This window comes from Solanum dulcamara, chromosome 11 (assembly GCF_947179165.1).
Source record: "Solanum dulcamara chromosome 11, daSolDulc1.2, whole genome shotgun sequence".
Classification (NCBI taxonomy): domain Eukaryota; kingdom Viridiplantae; phylum Streptophyta; class Magnoliopsida; order Solanales; family Solanaceae; genus Solanum; species Solanum dulcamara.
This window is the reverse complement of record NC_077247.1, coordinates 13,884,954-13,902,795: the sequence shown is the minus strand read 5'-3', so window position 1 is coordinate 13,902,795 and position 17,842 is coordinate 13,884,954. Positions and strand designations below refer to the sequence as shown.

General features: G+C 36.2%; 1 protein-coding gene across 1 annotated transcript; it reads left to right on the top strand.

Moving 5' to 3' along the window:
• Nucleotides 1-852: 852 nt before the first annotated feature.
• Nucleotides 853-15,834, top strand: LOC129873071 (uncharacterized). The gene is made up of 6 exons (XM_055948074.1): nucleotides 853-1,514; nucleotides 2,220-2,318; nucleotides 13,126-13,303; nucleotides 14,002-14,099; nucleotides 15,201-15,262; nucleotides 15,358-15,834. The coding sequence occupies exons 1-6, from the start codon at nucleotides 1,041-1,043 to the stop codon at nucleotides 15,458-15,460; spliced, it is 1,014 nt and encodes a 337-aa protein (XP_055804049.1). The 5' UTR covers nucleotides 853-1,040; the 3' UTR covers nucleotides 15,461-15,834.
• The last annotated feature ends 2,008 nt before the right edge of the window (nucleotides 15,835-17,842 follow it).

Here is a 17,842-nt window from a genome sequence, read left to right as displayed (position 1 = left end):
ATTTTCTCATTATACTAATTTATTTCATTATAGAACATCATTAGCTTATATACTTAATTAGTATTTTTTACTTTTTTGTCCAAAAAATAATGTTTACGCTTTTATGAAAAAATTGCTACATTAAATAAAAAAATGAAAATGTCATGATTTCTAAAGAAGTAAAAAAATTGATAATGAAAGGGTATAATAGGCATTTTAAAAATTTAATTAAAATAAAAGAGGGAATTTGATTATTGTTCAAAGTTGAGGGGGAGAGGGAGTTTGATTTTAAAAGCAAAGTTGGGAATGAAAATGATTTTCAGCCTACTTCATAAAGAAATTCTTTCTTCTATTTTCATTCATTTATTAAAAGTTGCATTTTTTATTTTTGTGAAAACTGTAATTATATTTTTATCCAATTATAATTTATGGTAAAATAAACTTTTATTTAATAAAAAAATCATATCTACGGAAATTATGTATTCCAACTTTAAGATATAAAATTAATATTATAAATATATTACATAAAAAATATTTAAGTATACTAGGAACTAAATTAAAAACATACAATTTATAAAATGTTAAATTAAAAGTTTTGTATCATGAAAATAATAATAAAATATTAAAAAAATAATTTAGTATGAATGAATAGGGTCACACCAAATTTAGTGTGACACCATTGACACACTAAAATATTATAAAAAACAGTGTTGAATTAAAGCCCCAGAACTCCAAATTTTACACCAAAAACAGAATTTGGTGTTATTGTCGAGATGGTCACTATATATACATATTTTGATTAAATTGTAAAAAGAAATATACTATTACCGCGCGGATTTATTTACTAGTATCATATATATAGAAAATTTTCCCCTTATTGTTTTTCTGAAGGGGAGAATACATTCAAGACCATCACCGTGCTTATAAGATTAGCCCACTCCATGTAACTTCGAGAAATCCCCAAATCTATACTATTCTTTCTCATTCCTGCCGGCTGGGTCAGGGTGGCGCCACTGTCCTCAACGTAACAATAATCACTGTTCAGACTAACGGTGTCTCCCATGGCTGCGTCTGCTTGTACAGCTCACAGTTTCTCTCATCCCCATGTAGCCTCCACATCCCAATGCGTCCTAACCCTATCTCCTCCCAACAATAAACCTTTGGGTTTTCCCAGTGGTACAAGGTACAGAAGAAACACTACTACTGCCACAGTCACCTTCTCACCATTGCGCTTTTCGACTAGAGCAACAAAGAGTGACAGTGGAGCGAATGTCAGTAGTGACAAAAAGAAAGAAGAGAAACAAGTGTTGGAAGAGGAGGTTGAAGAGGAGCTGCCATGGATACAAGAGAAAGCATTGGACCTGGTTGAGTTTACCGGTTCTGTGACTCAGGCAATTCCTGGCCCCAGGGTCGGCCATAGCTCGTTACCATGGATTCTTGCGGTGCCCTTGACTTACTTTGGCATCACTTTTGTCATTGCCTTTGTCAAAACCGTCCGCAAATTCAATTCACCCCGAGAGAAGCGTAGAAAATTGGTCCGTCTTTCCACATCACCACTCTCCTTGTTTACTCATCCAATTATCACTGTTTTCCTTAGAACCTCTTGGAGACATTTAATATTTGCTAAGATACATAGACGTGTGTTTCCACCATTTGTCCTTCAAATCTTAAGTTGCCTCTCACTGTCTTCTCCATTCTCTTAACTTTTAGCAAGTTAGTTTTTGGAAAATTAGTACCCTTGTCTATCAATTAAAAATGGACATTTATGGTCAAACCCTTGATGAATCTCCTTGGAAGCAAAATGTTGATTATTATTATTATAATAGAAAGGACTGGAAGCTATTGTAAGGAATACAATTATATACAAACATTTCCTGAAAAGAAAGGAAGAGGTTGATATCCATCCAGTTATTTTTCTCCATATCTTCCTGACTAAACTGGTCCAAATGTCCTTTTTCAGTGTTGATGACAGAAATGAAATGCTAGCCTCGCTGATGCTCATCTAATCTTTGTATTTTCTCAAAGTATATTAAACTTCTTGAATAAAGTACTGCAAATCTGACGTTTCTTATTAGCAGTTTACCTGCTATGGAGATATTCTGTGTTCGCCATAATATCATGGCTTAAGAATATAATGTGTGAATATGATCAACTTCTCTTAATATAGAATATGGTCATTTTGTAGAAGGTGCAGTATTATGCGTTTCTTGATGAAAAACCTGACAAGTACAATGTTTTAGGTAAACAAAAATGCTGAGCTATGCAAGTCAATCGATGAGTTATTTGAGAAAGGAAAAGATTATGTCGAGCCTTCAACTTTAAAGGGACTGGCACAAAAGGTATGATGTCTTGTCCATATTGCTATCTTTAGGTTAATTTGACATGTCATCAAGTCCTTCTCCACGGCACAACATTTATTTTTCCTTGGTTTTAGCAGTAGGCTTTTAAAATTTCGTTACTTCCTTGTATGTTCTGGATTCACAGTTATGTCTTATCTACTGTGACACAGAGATCCTGCCTGGACTGGTTTAGAACATTATCTTGGTTTACATTTTAATTAATGTACTGTATCATTGTCAATTAGATGCTTGTAGGTCATAAGTACTAATCAAAATAAATAAGTCAATAAATGATTCTAGGAGCCCGTTTAAATGGGCTTAAAAAAAGTAACTTTTATGTATGAAGTGCTTTTAGAACTTTAAAGTGCTAAAAGTTATTTTTATAAATAAGCAGTTGAGTGTTTGGATAAAAGTGCTTAAATGAGGAAAATTATGTGAATTTTAGGGTTAAAAGAATAAAAAGGGTAGTTTGAAAATTTAGTTAAAATATAAGGGATATAAAAGTAATTTTCATGGTCAAAGAAAATGACTTTAAGCACTTAAAAAAAAGTTAGGAATCCTAACTTTTCATTTTTGACTGAATTTAAGAATTTTCTAGCTTAAAGTTAGCATTAGGCAAACACGTCCAAAAGCTGAAAAGGGGCTTTAAGTTAGTTTTGACCAACTTAAAGCCAATCCAAACGGGCTCTAGGTCATAAACTTATGTTGTAGTTAGTGCCTGTTTGGATTAACTTATTTTTTTATTTTTGAGAAATTAGTACTGTTGTATGCTTTAGCATTGGGAATGCTGGCCACCATCCAAAACATGTTACAAAAAAAGTAGACTCTAGCTTTACAAAGCTCCTAGAAATTCTACTAACTCCTCTATTTCCTCTATGCAGTTTTGTTTACACCAAAAAAGTAAAATCACCAAACAATTCCATTTCACATCATGGACTGGTCTGATTTTGTCTTCAAAACACCTTCCATTTCTCTCCCTCCAGACTAACCACCATATGCAAGAGGGTATTATCCTCCACCATTTTCTCTAACTTTTACTTCCCCCTCTTTTCATCCAACAGCTCATTAGATCAGTTGTATGTTCAGGCATTGTCCACAATGTCTTTATGAGACTAAAAAATAAGTTCCACAATTGAGCTGTGAATTTATAGTGCAGGAACAAGTGATTGTTTGTCTCCCCAGTCTCATTGCACAAAAAACATTTAGTCACCACAATTCTCCCTTCTTTTGTAATACTTCACGAGTACGTCATGCCTTTTTTCATTACTAACCATGTGAAGCATTTCACTTTTATAGGGGCTATGCTCTTCCAAACGTTTCTCCATATCTTCAGCTCTTCCTCCTGCATAATGCTATTCTCCCTCTTGTATAGCTTATTTATTGTGAAACTTCCTTATGAAATGTGTCTCCATCTAAGTTTGCCAGGCTCCATTGTTGTCCCACCAAAAGTATCCACTTCTTTTAACAAGTCAACTACTCTTTCTACCTCCTAGTAATTTAAATGCCTTCTGAAGTTAAGATTCCAACCCTTTTCAGGGTTGCTAGATAGTAACATGGGATCAGGAAATTTTATCCTGTAGTGGTTCTTCCCATATCCAGTTATTCTTCCAAAACCTAACACTGTTACCGTTGCGGGCTTTGATTTTAGAGTAAACCTGGAGCTTTGACCATAGACCTCTGATAGCGCTCCATACACCCATCCCATAAGTGCAATTAGCTTCATTTCAGCACCAAGGACCGTTCTGTCCAAACTTGTGAACAATTACTTCCTTCCAGAGGAAAGTTTCTTCATCATAGAATCTCCAAAGCCATTTAATCTAAAGGCATCTATTTTGAATTTCTAGATATTTTATTCCTAGTCCTCTTTATGCTTTTCTTAATTGGGTGACTTCCCATTCAATCGGATTATATGTCCCCCTCTTTGTTGCCTTTCCACAAAAAAATTCTTCTTAGTCTATCTAGCTTCTTCACTACACTGGCAGGAATAGGAAACAAAGACATCATTATGTAGGTAGAGTGTCCAACATTGAGTTTATTAGTGTGACTCTTCCCCCTAAAGACAAATATTGTGCTTACTTTTCACACCTTTCGATAATGCTGTCCCATATCTCTACTTCTCTGTATTTCCTGCCTAGTGGCATACCCACATACACAGTGGGCAAAATGCCCACTTCACACCCCAACACACTAGCCAAAGTCTGAACATTTCTTACCTTTTTGATGGGGAAGATACTACTTTTCCTCCCGTTCACCTTTAGACAGAAACAACTTCAAATACCACCAACATGGCTCTGACATAGGTAAGTTGTTCCACTGTGGCTTCACAAAAAATAATGGTGTCATCTGCATATAGAAGATGACACATCTCCTGACCACCCTACCCTATTCTGAAACCCTTTAGCTAATTGTTGTGAATTACTATTCTCATCATACTACTGAACCTTTCCATAGCCAAAATAAATAGGAAAGGGGATGGAGGGTCCCCTTGTCTGAGTCCCCTTTTAGAGGGGTAAAAAACCAACAAATGGAGAACCTAACCATTTTAATACAAAAACTGATCCACTTCAATCACCTGTCCCCAAACTCCATTTATTTCAGAACTCTTAGTAGGCAATCCTACCTGTTTGGATTGCTTATTTTTAGTGCTTTTAAGACAAAATGTTTTTTTAAGAATTTCTGGAGTGTTTTGTTGGTAAATTAAAAAAGTGCTTAAGCACTTGATTTTAACCTAAAATGATAAAAATAAGTCAAAAGCCATAAGTTAGAAATTCTAACTTGTGACTTTTTGCTTATAAGTCAAAAGCCAATCCAAATAGGCACTTAGTGTGCTGATTATTACTTGTAATTCTCTCTACATGGTCATGAAGAGACTACTTTGATCAATTGTTGAACATGAACCTGGACAATAACATTTTCGATATACACACGTCTGTGAATGATAGAAATTGTAGCTATACTCATAGAATTAGGTAGTCAGATGTAATGAATGCCATGAAAATATGTAAATTAGAAAAGCTAGTGGCCTAGATAGTATTACTATGGAGGTTTGGAAAAGTGTTATCAAAGGCGTGCTTAAGCCCTGAAGTAAGGCTCAAAACGTGTCGAGTGCTTCACCTCGCTTAATGCGCACTTCAATGTCGTCATCAAGGTTCTAAGACATACTTTTCCTTGCCAATGAACTTCTTTTGAAGAGATGACACTAAACAATTGATATTTCACTTTATTGTAAAATAATTTCAATTTCTTTTGTTCATATAGTTTTCATTCATGCTTGGACTAAACATATATATATTTGTATGTTTCTTCCTTTGCGCCTTTTTTTTAAAGCCCACACTTCATTTGTGCTTTGTGCTTAAAGTCCCAACAGGCCTTGGAGTTTTTTGCACTTTTTGTTGTTGATAACACTAGTTTGGAAGTTCCTTAGAGGTGTAGGAGTGGAATAATTCACCAAGCTATTCAATGCTATACTAAGAAGTGCTAGGATGTCCAATGAGTGGAGGAAGAGTATCTTGGTTCTGATTTGTAATAACAAAGGAGATATTCAAAGTTGTGTGAATTGTCGTGGCATTAAATTCATGAGCCGTACGATGAAGATCTAGGAAGTGCGCTAGAGCGTAGACTTAGGAACACAACAAGAGTGAAAGAGAACCAATTTGGATTAATGCCTGTTAAATCTACAATGGAGGCTATATTCTTACTAGCAAGATTGATGGAAATCTCTTGCTAAAAAAGATGAAATAGTGGTTATTGATCTAGAGAAAGTGTATGGTATCCTTTGTTGTGTGATGGAGAAGAAATTATCTATATTAAGTATATAAATGTCATAAATGACATGTATGACAGAACCATCACTAGCATGAGTTTCCCAGAACAGTTGGTATAAACTAAGAATCGGCATTGAGTCCCTACTTGTATACCCTAGTTATGGAAGAGCTAACCGACATAATACAAGATGAGATCCCCGGTGTATGCTATTTGTTGATGATGCTTTGTTAATTGACTAAACTAGCGAGGGTGTCACCAAAAGCTTAATGGTCTTACAGTTTTAGATATTTTAAAATTAAAAATTTTATTCAATAAAAATAATAATAAAATATTAAAAAAGTTATTTGAAGTTGATGAATAGTGTTGCATCAAATTTGGTGAAAAAAAATTGGTTGGAGTGCTTGCTTCAAATTTGGCATGTGAAGCAAAATTTGAAGCAAGGTTGGAGATGGTTTAGCACTTGGTATCACATTGGTGTTTTGGATATTATCAACAACAACAACAGCAAACCCAGTATAGTCCCACCATGTGGGGTCTGGGGAGGGTAGAGTATATGCAAACCTAACCCCTACCTTGAAAGGTTGGGCGGCTGTTTTCGAAAGACCCTTGGCTCAAGAGAGAAAAACAAGATAAAAGGTCAGATAGGGACAAGCATATCGAAAACAAGATGAAAACAAGAAATAGCAAAAGTGAGAAAGTCATGATAGAATAGTACGGAAAGAAAGAGACATTTACTACTATAAATAAATAATATAATCAAAGTACAATGGCTCTGCACTTATAAACAACAATACAATGCAGAAATCAAATGGCAATAAACATTGATCAGAACTACAACTACTATGGTGTAAGAATAAGTCACTTAACATTTTATCCTAATCTGTGTCCTCCACAAAAGAAATTATAGTGCGCTACTGCGCCTACTAATAGGGAAGAATAACGGGACTATTTACTAGCCTTCTATCCTAATGTGGGTCCTCCACACCCTCCTATCTAAGGTCATGTGCTCGGTAAGCTGTAACTGTGCCATGTCCTGTCTAATCACCTCTCCCCAATATTTCTTCGGCCTACCCCTACCTCTTCTGAAACCATCCATGGCCAACCTCTCACACCTCCTCACTGAGGCATCTGCGTCTCTTCTTTTCACATGCTCAAACCATCTCAGTCGCATTTCCCGCATCTTGTCTTCCACCGAGGCCACTCCTACCTTATCCCGGATAGCCTCATTTCTAATCCTGTCGCTCCTGGTATGCCCACACATCCATCTCAACATTCTCATCTCGGCAACTTTCATCTTTTGAACGTGAGAGACCTTAACTAGCCAACACTCCGCCCCATATAACATAGCCGGTCTAACCACCACTTTGTAGAACTTGCCCTTAAGTTGTGGTGGTACTTTCTTGTCACAGAGCACACCGGAAGCAAGCCTCCATTTCATCCACCCTGCCCCAATACGATGTGTGACATCGTCCTCAATCTCCCCGCTGCCTTGCATGATAGACCCAAGGTACTTGAAACTACTTTTCTTTTGGATGGCCTGGTCACTAAGCCTAACTTCCGCGCCAGCCTCCCGAGGTGTCTCACTGAACTTGCACTCTAAGTACTCTGTCTTAGTCCTACTCAGCTCAAACCCTTTAGACTCCAAGGTATGTCTCCAATCCTTCAGCTTAGCATTAATTTCGCTATGAGTCTCATCGATCAAGACTATGTTGTCTACAAAAAGCATACACCATGGCACCTCACCTTGAATTTGTCGCGTCAATTCATCCATCACCAAGGCAAATAAAAACGGACTAAGGGCTGATCCTTGATGCAACCCCATCACAACTGGGAAGTACTCTGAGTCCCCTCCTACTGTCCTTACCCTGATTTTGGCACCCTCATACATATCCTTAATCACCCTAATATACGCCATAGGTACACCTTTAGCCTCCAAACATCTCCATAGTATCTCTCGTGGAACTTTATCTTAAGCCTTTTCTAGATCGATGAATACCATATGCAAGTCCCTCTTTCTCTTCCTATACTGCTCCACCAGTCTCCTCATAAGATGGATGGCTTCTATAGTTGAGCATCCCGGCATAAATTCGAACTAGTTCTCTGAAATAGACACGACACGCCTCTGCTAACCCTCATCTCCACCACTCTTTCCCACATTTTCATCATATGGCTTAGAAGCTTGATACCTCTATAGTTGCTGCAGCTCTGGATATCCCCCTTGTTTTTGTATATAGGGATCATTACGCTCGACCTCCATTATTTGGGCATCGTTGCTGTCTTAAAGATGACATTAAATAACCTAGTCAGCCACTCCAAACCTACCGAGCTCGCGCTCTTCCAAAATTCCCCAGGAATCTCGTCAGGTCCGGCCGCTCTTCCCTAGTGCATCCTATGCACAACACCCTTAACCTCTTCGATCGAAATACTCCCGCAACACCCAAAATCGTGAAGCCTCCCTGTATGTTCCAAATCTCCCAACACAATCTCTCTGTCCCCTTCTTCGTTCAAGAGTTTATGGAAATACGACTGCCATCTCTGTTTAATGAGGGTCTCCTCTACCAAAACTTTTCCATGCTTGTCCTTAATGCACTTCACTTGATCCTCGTCGCGTGCCCTTCACTCTCGCACCCTGGCTAGCTTGACAATTTCCTATCCCCGCCTTTCTCTTCTAGTTCAGCATAAAGGAGTTCAAAAGCTGTCGTTTTTGCTGTCGAAACCGCCGACTTCGCCTCCTTACTCGCCATCTTATAAAGTTCCCTATTTGTCCACTTCTCCACCTCATCCTTGCTTTCTATCAGCTTCGCATATGCGATCTTCTTTGCTTCCAACTTCTCTTGCACTTCTCCATTTGACCATCAGTCCCCTCGATGCTGGCCACGGCTACCTGTCGAGACTCCCAACACTTCCCTTGCTACAGTCCTAATACAGCTAACCGTCCTATCCCACATAGTGTTCGCATCCCCACTACTATCACAGGCCCCCATATCTTTCAATTTCTCTTCTATTTTCAAGGCGCTAGCCGTGGTCAAACTCCCCCATCTGATCCTAGATTGGTCATCCCCGACCCTCTTCTTCCTCGTCATCTTGATCCCTAAATCCATCACCAAGAGCTTATGTCGGGTCATAAGGTTATCGATCGGAATGACCTTACAGTCTTTGCACAGACCTTTATCATCCTTCCTAAGGAGTAAGAAATCTATGTGAGTCTTAGCCACCACACTCCTAATGATTGAGCTTAACAAATGACTTCTGCTGAGCTCTGTAATTTTGGTTGTATGAAAATAGAAAGAAAAATTTGCGATGTTTCTCTAATATTTAGAAGCAATAAATTGGTACCTTTAGATCTTCTTTTGACGATGTGGCATGATCTAAAACTTGTCTTGGAAAAAATTAGAGGTAATTACCAGTGTTGTTAAAAAGCGCTCGCTTAAAGCAAGAAGTGAAGCGAGGCGACAAGTCGACGCTCTAATGCCTTGAAGCGAGGTGATATTGAAAAAGTGTGCTCTTCTGGGTAGAAGCGAGAAGCACGCTTTTTATAAAAGTGAGAAAAAGCTCGCTTAATTGAAATAAAGCGCTACCAGGGTGTGTTTTTTAATTTCTGTAAAAATACTTACAGTTAATTATACCAATTACTTTCACTCCTATCGACTACTGCTGTGACTGCTACTGAAGGTTAGTTCTTCTCTTCTTCTTTCCTCTCTTCTCTTCTTTTCTTCTACTCTTCTTCTCTTTTTCTCTTCTTCTCTTCTTCTTTTTCTGTTTATCTTCTGTGCGACTGTTGCTGAAGGTAACTAGGTCTTTTTTTCTTTCAATTTTCTGTTTGTAATGCTACTTTCCAAGGGAGAGACTGCATCCCTTTCCTTCGGTAGCTCGTTTGGTTCCCCAAGGATAGCGGTAGCTAGGGCAAAGCCCACTTAAGTAGTGTTATTTTGTTCTTTTTTTTCCTGATTTGATGTTCTCAGTATGCTCTGTTTGTAATGTTGTGTATGCTCTGTTTTTATTGTTTTGCTGCCAGCTGCTCTGTTCTGTCTCTATTTCTTTTTTCCTTTGTTTTTTTGTTGTTCTTACTTCTGTGATTGAGTTACTGTTACGAATTGTGAGGATTATTGCTATCTATTTACTTTTTAATCTAAGAATTGAAAGATTTGCTTAATATGTTACCTGTATTGAGTTCTTGATTATTTATCTATACATATTTAATATTTTTTATTTTTATACTAAATAGCATTTTTTTCTGAAAAAAGCGTGCTCTTCGCTTCACCCTTCTCGCTTCTGTGAAGCGAGCCCTCGTCTCTTTTTTCCGCTTCTCGCTTCGTAAAACACTGGTAATTACTGCTAGTTAAATTTCTCGACTTAATTTATTTGATCTTTCTTTACCAAAAAAAGTAAAATTTATTTTGGTATCATAACATAATTATGAAGAAAACATTAATACAACAAAAACTCATAAATTTTAGATTTTTTTTATTTGACAAAAAAATAAAATTATGTGAAAAAATGAAAGTTTATAGTTAAAAATGTGAAACATATCTATGTCTTAAATCTTCACAACTAATCCCAAACTATCGCTTCATTCTTCTTTATTTGTTTCTTAGGTTAAAAAATTCGCAACACAAGCATCAGAAGACTTGACATGGCGATTATTGATAAATAAATTATTGGCGGAACCCATCGATGCCCCCCCTAAAGTTGGCACCAACTTTCACTTAGACATAGCAACTGGGCTCTATTCATTTTAGACACCCTATATCACGTCCCGCTGTGTCATTTTGACACTTTTTCACAATCTTCTGTTGACCCTGTGCGCGTGTTGACCAAAAGTGTCCACGTGGATTAAAGGTCCAATTAGGTCATGCCATTTCATTTTAAAGAGAAAATTAAGTGTCAAATAAATTAAATGATTTTGACCAATTAAAAAAAGATTTCCCCTCCCACCCCTCATGCCCCTCCCCCGTCATCTTCTCCATCAAATTAAATTTCTCACTACAACCCACTTGATTTCATCGTCTTCTTCATCACACCTTTCTCCCATTTCTTCATTTAATTTGGTGTTCCGTTCGAGTTCCTTTTGCTCTGACACCACAAGTCTCATAAAGTAAGTTGAATTGCAAATTTGTAACGTTGTTTACTTCTATAAATCAACACTATGACAAAGATTCAGAAAAGAAAGAAAGAAATTTTAATCGATTCTAGATCTGAATTAAAAAAACGACCAAGCAATGGCGTTAATGGTAGAGGGGTGGTGGTTGTTCAAAAGAAGAGAAGAATTGGATGTGATGACAACGATAATGACAAATCTGGAAAAAAAATAAGATGAACACGATGGTTAAGGAGGTGAAGTGTCCGGAGAAAAAAATAAAAAGAAGGGTGTTTTATAGCGGCGACGTGGTGGTAAGGTGGAGGAAGTGTTGGCAACGGAGCACAAGGAAGAAGAAAGTGATTTTTTTTAATTTTAAAATATTAAAATTATTGTGCACAAGTAAGAAGAAAGAAAAAAATTAAAATAGGCTAAATAAGCCTCACACGCGCCATTAATGAGTGTATCACACTCACTTTACCTCATCAGCAAAAAGTGTCAAAATGACATAGCGGGGCATGACATGAGGTATTTAAAATGAACAAAGTCTAGTTGAGATGTCTAAGTGAAAGTTGGTGCCTCTTTATATAAAAAAAATATCTTATAATTATTTTTTGTGTGTTTCAACTCTAAAGGAAGTTGAATTTGTTATTCTTTATAATCTTTTTCTTCTTTTTTTCCTTTTGTATATTGTGCGTGTAAATTCTCAAATCAGTATTTTATTTGATTCCTAAAGATTTTTTAATATTTCAATTTTTATCTTTTACTTGAGAGTTGAGGGAGAGCATGGTTGAAATATATATGATATGTAAAAATTATTTTTACTACCCTTGTTATAATTATTACTCCTATAATGATTCATAGTAAAATCATAAAGAAGTGTTTGGTCAGTAGAATTTTTTTTAAAAATTTTATATGGCATTTTTTATTTAGTTATATTTTATTTTTATCATACCCGTGCGAAGTGCAGGCAAAATTACTAGTTTATATATATATTTAATGTATTTCTCACTTTTATTTTATTTATTATATATATGTATATTTTAACATACTTTTCCGCCTTTATTTATTTATTTATATGATGATATGAGCTTAAATGACGAAATGAGGATTCATATGGTCAACCTTAACTTATTTGGGACTGAAGCGGAGTTGTTGTGGTTGTATGTTTCCCCTTCTTCTTTCCTCCCTTTGCTAAAATAACTTGTTTTATCTTATAATTTCATGTAGATATGTCGTACCATGAAGTAATTAGGAGAGCTTTTGTAGAATCTGACCAATTAGTTTGCACTTTTGACAATCTTCTTCTGCTAGGAGCTAATCATTTGGATTACTTTAAGTTTCTAGTTATCTTTTACTCTCTTTTTTTTTTCCTGAGAAAGGTAACAGTATGTTAGTATCAGCAAAAAGGCTGTGCTGGAGCCATATTTACAATTCAAAAAAAGCTACACAGCGTAAGCCACTAAATTTATTTAGGTATTTGATTTGACAAGGTTATAAATTTCTGTGACTTGAAGCTTAGTGATTCTGGAAATTTCTGTCTGGGAAGTTATGAACAGGATGATATAGTAGAATCATTCCCTTTTACCTTTTCCTACCACTAGCAGTTGTGATAAAATCTTTCTGGGTGCAATGCCTCTGTAACTTTGCTTCAATATCTTCAGTAATATACTTCCCTTTTAAAGTGACTGCTACTTCTGCCTAAACTTTGCATCTTCTCAAGGTACTTTGTCTTTGCTTGTGGTATTAAATTTTTGAATAGGGATTTGTCTTTACTGGTGGGCAGGGGTATTAGATATTTGAATTAAGCATCTGCCTTTAGTGGTGATGAAGATAAACTGCTGCTTGTTATCCTTTTCTAATGCCCAATTCTTTTCTTTTTCTTTTAATATATCTAATCTGAATTTTCATCTGCCTGTTATTGATCATTATAGAGTCTTGAATTAAACAATATAACATTTGCAGACAGGTTTTGATATGGAGGAGATTTTCCGAAAATACATTCGGTACTCCTTGAATGAGAAGCCATTTAGCCCAGATTTAATAGCATATTTAATTCAGTTGAGGAAAGCATCAATGCTGACTGATACTGAAGTAGCTGGAATACTGAATGAAATTTCACGTCGAGTTGTTCAAGACAAAGGTATTGGTTTTACTGGATTTCTTGCGAGCCCTTCATTCTATCTCTCCTTGATTGATCTGTTGTATGTTCTTCTGGTTTAGAAGATAAGGTCTGATCTACACTTGTCAAAAGAGAATGCCTGGTTACATTCTCACACACACATGCACACACCCCAATGGGGAGAAGTAGCAAAAATATTCTGCCTCATTGACTTAGAAGAAACTCATGTTTTTATATAGTGAATGGAGCTACCTCGTGGCTTATGGTTGGACTTCTTGATGGAGAACCTACACTTCCAATGATCTAGTGTTCTTTCTATTGGTCAAAAGTACATGGACATCAACAACAACGATCTGTTATTTTCTCGGTCTGCGGAAGGATATGTACCCATGAAGTGCACCCTAACCCACACATCACATGTTGCACTCTTACTACTAGACCAAGGCCCTAGACTTCATCTACTATTTCAAGGACCTAAGGTCAAAAAAAGATTTCATTGCAATGTGGATGTTCATTTAGGCTTGGTTTAAAATCTGTTGAACAAGCAACTCAACCATCATTTGTTAGTTATTTCACCATTTAGCCAAAAGGACTTTGTATCATGGTCTTGAATTGTTTTCTTCATAGAGTTTTTCCCTCTCATATAAACATTATAGTGTACATAATCTGCTAAATTTTGTATCTCTTCAACACTGTTGTAAACAAGACTCAACTTTCAGGTCCAGTTGTTATGGATATATCAGGCTATTCTGAGAAGGGTTTGAAGAGAAAACTTGCTGTGCAAACTCTTTTTGGGAAGATTTATTATCTCTCTGAGGTAAGGGGTCCTATCAAATGAGGACCTCATCCTACTTTTTAACATATTCTGCATCAGAATGATTTCAGATGTTCCTTTTCCTCTGGTTATGATTGCTTATTTGATATCTAGATCCCTTAGTTCTTGAATAACAGTGCTTAGTAATTCTTTTTTTCTTTACTATTTTGACTTTGAAGAGTATCTTCTCCTCAAGTTCCCAGTTTCAAAAAAGAAGAAGAGAATATCTTCTCCTCACCTCTCATATATAATACCCTCCTTTTGAATCCGTCATTGTATATTTTCCCTCACTATATTGACTCTGAAAATTATCCCCCTTAAATTCGTTCCTTCCCAAGCTTGCTTTTGTCTTTACTGAATGATCTAACTTCATAATGAGATGTAGACAAACTAGTGACTATGGATACAATAGCATTTGCATCTCAACTTGCTTGCTCAGTTGTGTCATTTAAAGCTTAAGATTTCTATGTTTATATTTAAGTGGGAGACCTGTGAACTGCCACCGGTCTGGGACAAAGATATAATTAAACTTATCTGCATCCATGGTCAGGTCCAATTCATGGCAGATCGTTGCTGACCCAGATATAAAAGTACTCCCTCTGTCCAAAATAGTCCTCATTCCCTTTTGGTTGACCACAAAACGGTTTTCATTTTTTCCCTTTCACAAGAAAAGCTTTCTATATCACTCAAAGTAACCTAAGATGCATCTCTATTCTATAATACACCACTTTTACTTTATTGTATTTTCCTAAATTCAAAATATGTACATTTCCCAAATTTTCCCCTAGAATTACTAAAAATCTCACTTTTCTTAGCAAGTTTATTAGTATCTGTCAGGGGTCAAACTAGGATGTGTTTCAGCTGAACTAACTTTCTTGGTAATGTCTAGAATATTGAGTCGTTGCATCCAACTTTTGTAGTGCTCTGCATTTTCCTGGGTTTTGATAGATTGTTATTCCTACTCTACCCCATCTTGGTTAAAGATGTAGAATTTGGTTCTACCACTTTAGATGAACCCACTCGTACAGTAGAATTTTTAGAATTTCACTGTGATGTGCTTCTGAGTTTACCTCAATTGATCGTCTTGCTCTCTGTGTGAAACAGCTTCCAGAATTCTGCTCAAGGGATAGCTCCTTAACTGTTAAAGAAATATTTGGAGTGGCTGAGTAAGTGACCTCTTCCAAGATTTTAGCCAATCATTGTGTGAGACAGTAGAATTTAGCTAATCAGTCTTCGCTTTTCCTTGCGTAATATTTCTCAGTGAGGATGCTGAAAAGCTTCGGTTACATACTATCCCAGAAGCTGGGAACATGGATTCACTTGAGAGGATGGTGAACGGTTCAGATTCAGAAGATTCTGAGTGATGATTTGGCTACTGTTTCTTATTCATGTACACTTGAGTGTAGAGAAGTTGTAGGTTGGGACATTGTGGAGAGTAATACAAAATATGACAGAGAACTCTATTCCTACCCAAGTTATCCCCAACAGCGGGAAAAGAAAAGTTAGAAGTCAGAACGTATAGCCCCCATGAAGCTTGTGAAATTGTCTAGAATTGCTTCAATTTTGTGCCCACAACACTTCTGATACAAAATGCTTGTGTTGCATATTTCTGTTTCGAGGTAGACATATTTCAATAGTGCAAGCCTTAAAATAGCAGAAATTATTACAAATCCCCCAGTGCTAGGGAAAAGTACTTTTTGACATTGACATATGGAGTAGTTTGAATTTTTTTTTATCATCTCCAGTTTCCATACTAGATATTAAATAGTACGAAAATGGGTCAAAATGCCTTTAAACTATATGGAATTGAGTACAACAGTATCATTGGCTAATTGTTTGGTCCAAAAATTACCCTCGTGTTAAACTTTGACCCAAAGTACTCTTATGGTTACTTTGGATAAAAAATGTCACAACACATGTATTTAAGAATTAAGACTATATTACAAGTCATAAATGTACTCTTTAATATTTACTAAAATAAGATTTTAATGACAAGTCATAACAAATTAAGATTATTTTAAATTATAATATTTTTATTTATTGATACTTTCTTTTCGTATTCAGGCATAATAAATAGAAGACAAATATGTTTAATTAATATGGATAACTATTAAGTTATTACAATTTAGGAATTACTGTTCAATTTTCAAGAAAGAAAACAATTCTCATATTCTTTCTCCTCCATTGTTCTTCTAAGAAATTCGTTTTTGGATCTCCTCTCTTTCATTTTTCTACTTCTATTAAATTTCTTCGTGTTATCATGGTTTTTTCAATTCTATTTATGTGGATTTATTTGATGCACGTCTTCCCATTTTAGATTTGACTCTTTACAAAAATATCAGCAGAAATCGATTGAAATCTACTCCTGGGAAGATCCCCAGAATACATGCGTCTACTAGAACCTCTCATCGTGATTTTCTCCGCCCTATTCTCACATTCACTTGAGCACCTTTTACCATTGTTAACCCAATGTAAAAAATGAAGAAGATTGGATAAGCAATCCAACATCGTCCATTACAGTGTTCAATAATTTTTGGATCGAAAAAACTCCATCAACAATAATTTTGAATCTTGAATTAAAATTTTAGAGTTTCAATCGAAAACGTTTTATGGAATTAGGAATGAATTGGAGTGTGATATTTTCCAATCCAAACTCACCCAGTAATAATTATTTTTTTAATTCTTATACATTGTATGAAATCACTATATAATATGATATACTTTTTTATATCATTTTATATACATAACGTATTAGTGTATTGTCACGCCCCAAAACTAGGGGAGGGCGCGACTGACCTCAATATTGACTGAATCCAGAAGCCAGAAATATACTATTTGAAACTGTAATACTTAGGCCAACCAGACCACCTATCATAATCACCTGGACTGGCAAGGTCGCAACTAAATAAAATTTGAAAAACATAAAGTCAACTAGGTCATAATACAACAGAGCTGAACAATGGAAAGCCGACAAGGCCATAAAACCAAGCTAAACTAAACTATACATACATGTCCACAAAATTCTCTAAAGAGTAACAATAATAGTGCACGGGACAGGCCCTGCTTACTTATACAAAACATCAAAACATAGTAGTGTCAAACTAGAACATGGCTCCTAAAAAGAAATGAGCATATCAACTCTCAACTAAAGTCGGACTCCTACTGCAACTAATGATCAGATCCTCTACCTGCACCTGTAGCACAAATGCAGCGTCCCCAAGGCGAAGGGATATCAGTACGAATAACATGCACCAGTATGTAAGGCTCTGTAAGTATATCAAAGATACCAAAAATTAGGGATAGAAATAACCTACGACTCTGGGAGCTGAAATTTTGATATCAACATAACCTTTCTATGTGAATACAACCAAGTAATCTCATATACAAATCATACTGCTCCCCTAAAGGTGAACTATACGATAATCCTATCATAATGATGACCCTGCCTAACCAAGTAGTGATCTCGGTAGTATAGTAACTGAATAAACATCTGCCCACCAGGCATGCCCGCCGTGGTGGTGTAATAACTAAATAAACATCTGCCCACCATACATGCTGCCGTGGTGGTGTACTGAACTATAGATGCAACTATTACTATATCTGTCTACCAACATTATGTCACGACCCAAATTAGGGCCAAGCTACGACACGACGATCGGGATGCGAGAGACCCTAACCATAAGCCATCGTAGCATACATTGCATACAAAAGGTAAATAATACGATTAAGACAAGCGAAAGTAATAA

Excerpts from the sequence above, each read along its gene's own strand:
- LOC129873071 (XM_055948074.1), top strand. The coding sequence starts at position 1,041 with ATGGCTGCGTCTGCTTGTACAGCTCACAGTTTCTCTCATCCCCATGTA. Across the intron at positions 13,304-14,001 it reads TCGAGTTGTTCAAGACAAAG|GTCCAGTTGTTATGGATATA; the intron begins GTATTGGTTTTA and ends CTCAACTTTCAG. Across the intron at positions 15,263-15,357 it reads GAAATATTTGGAGTGGCTGA|TGAGGATGCTGAAAAGCTTC; the intron begins GTAAGTGACCTC and ends AATATTTCTCAG.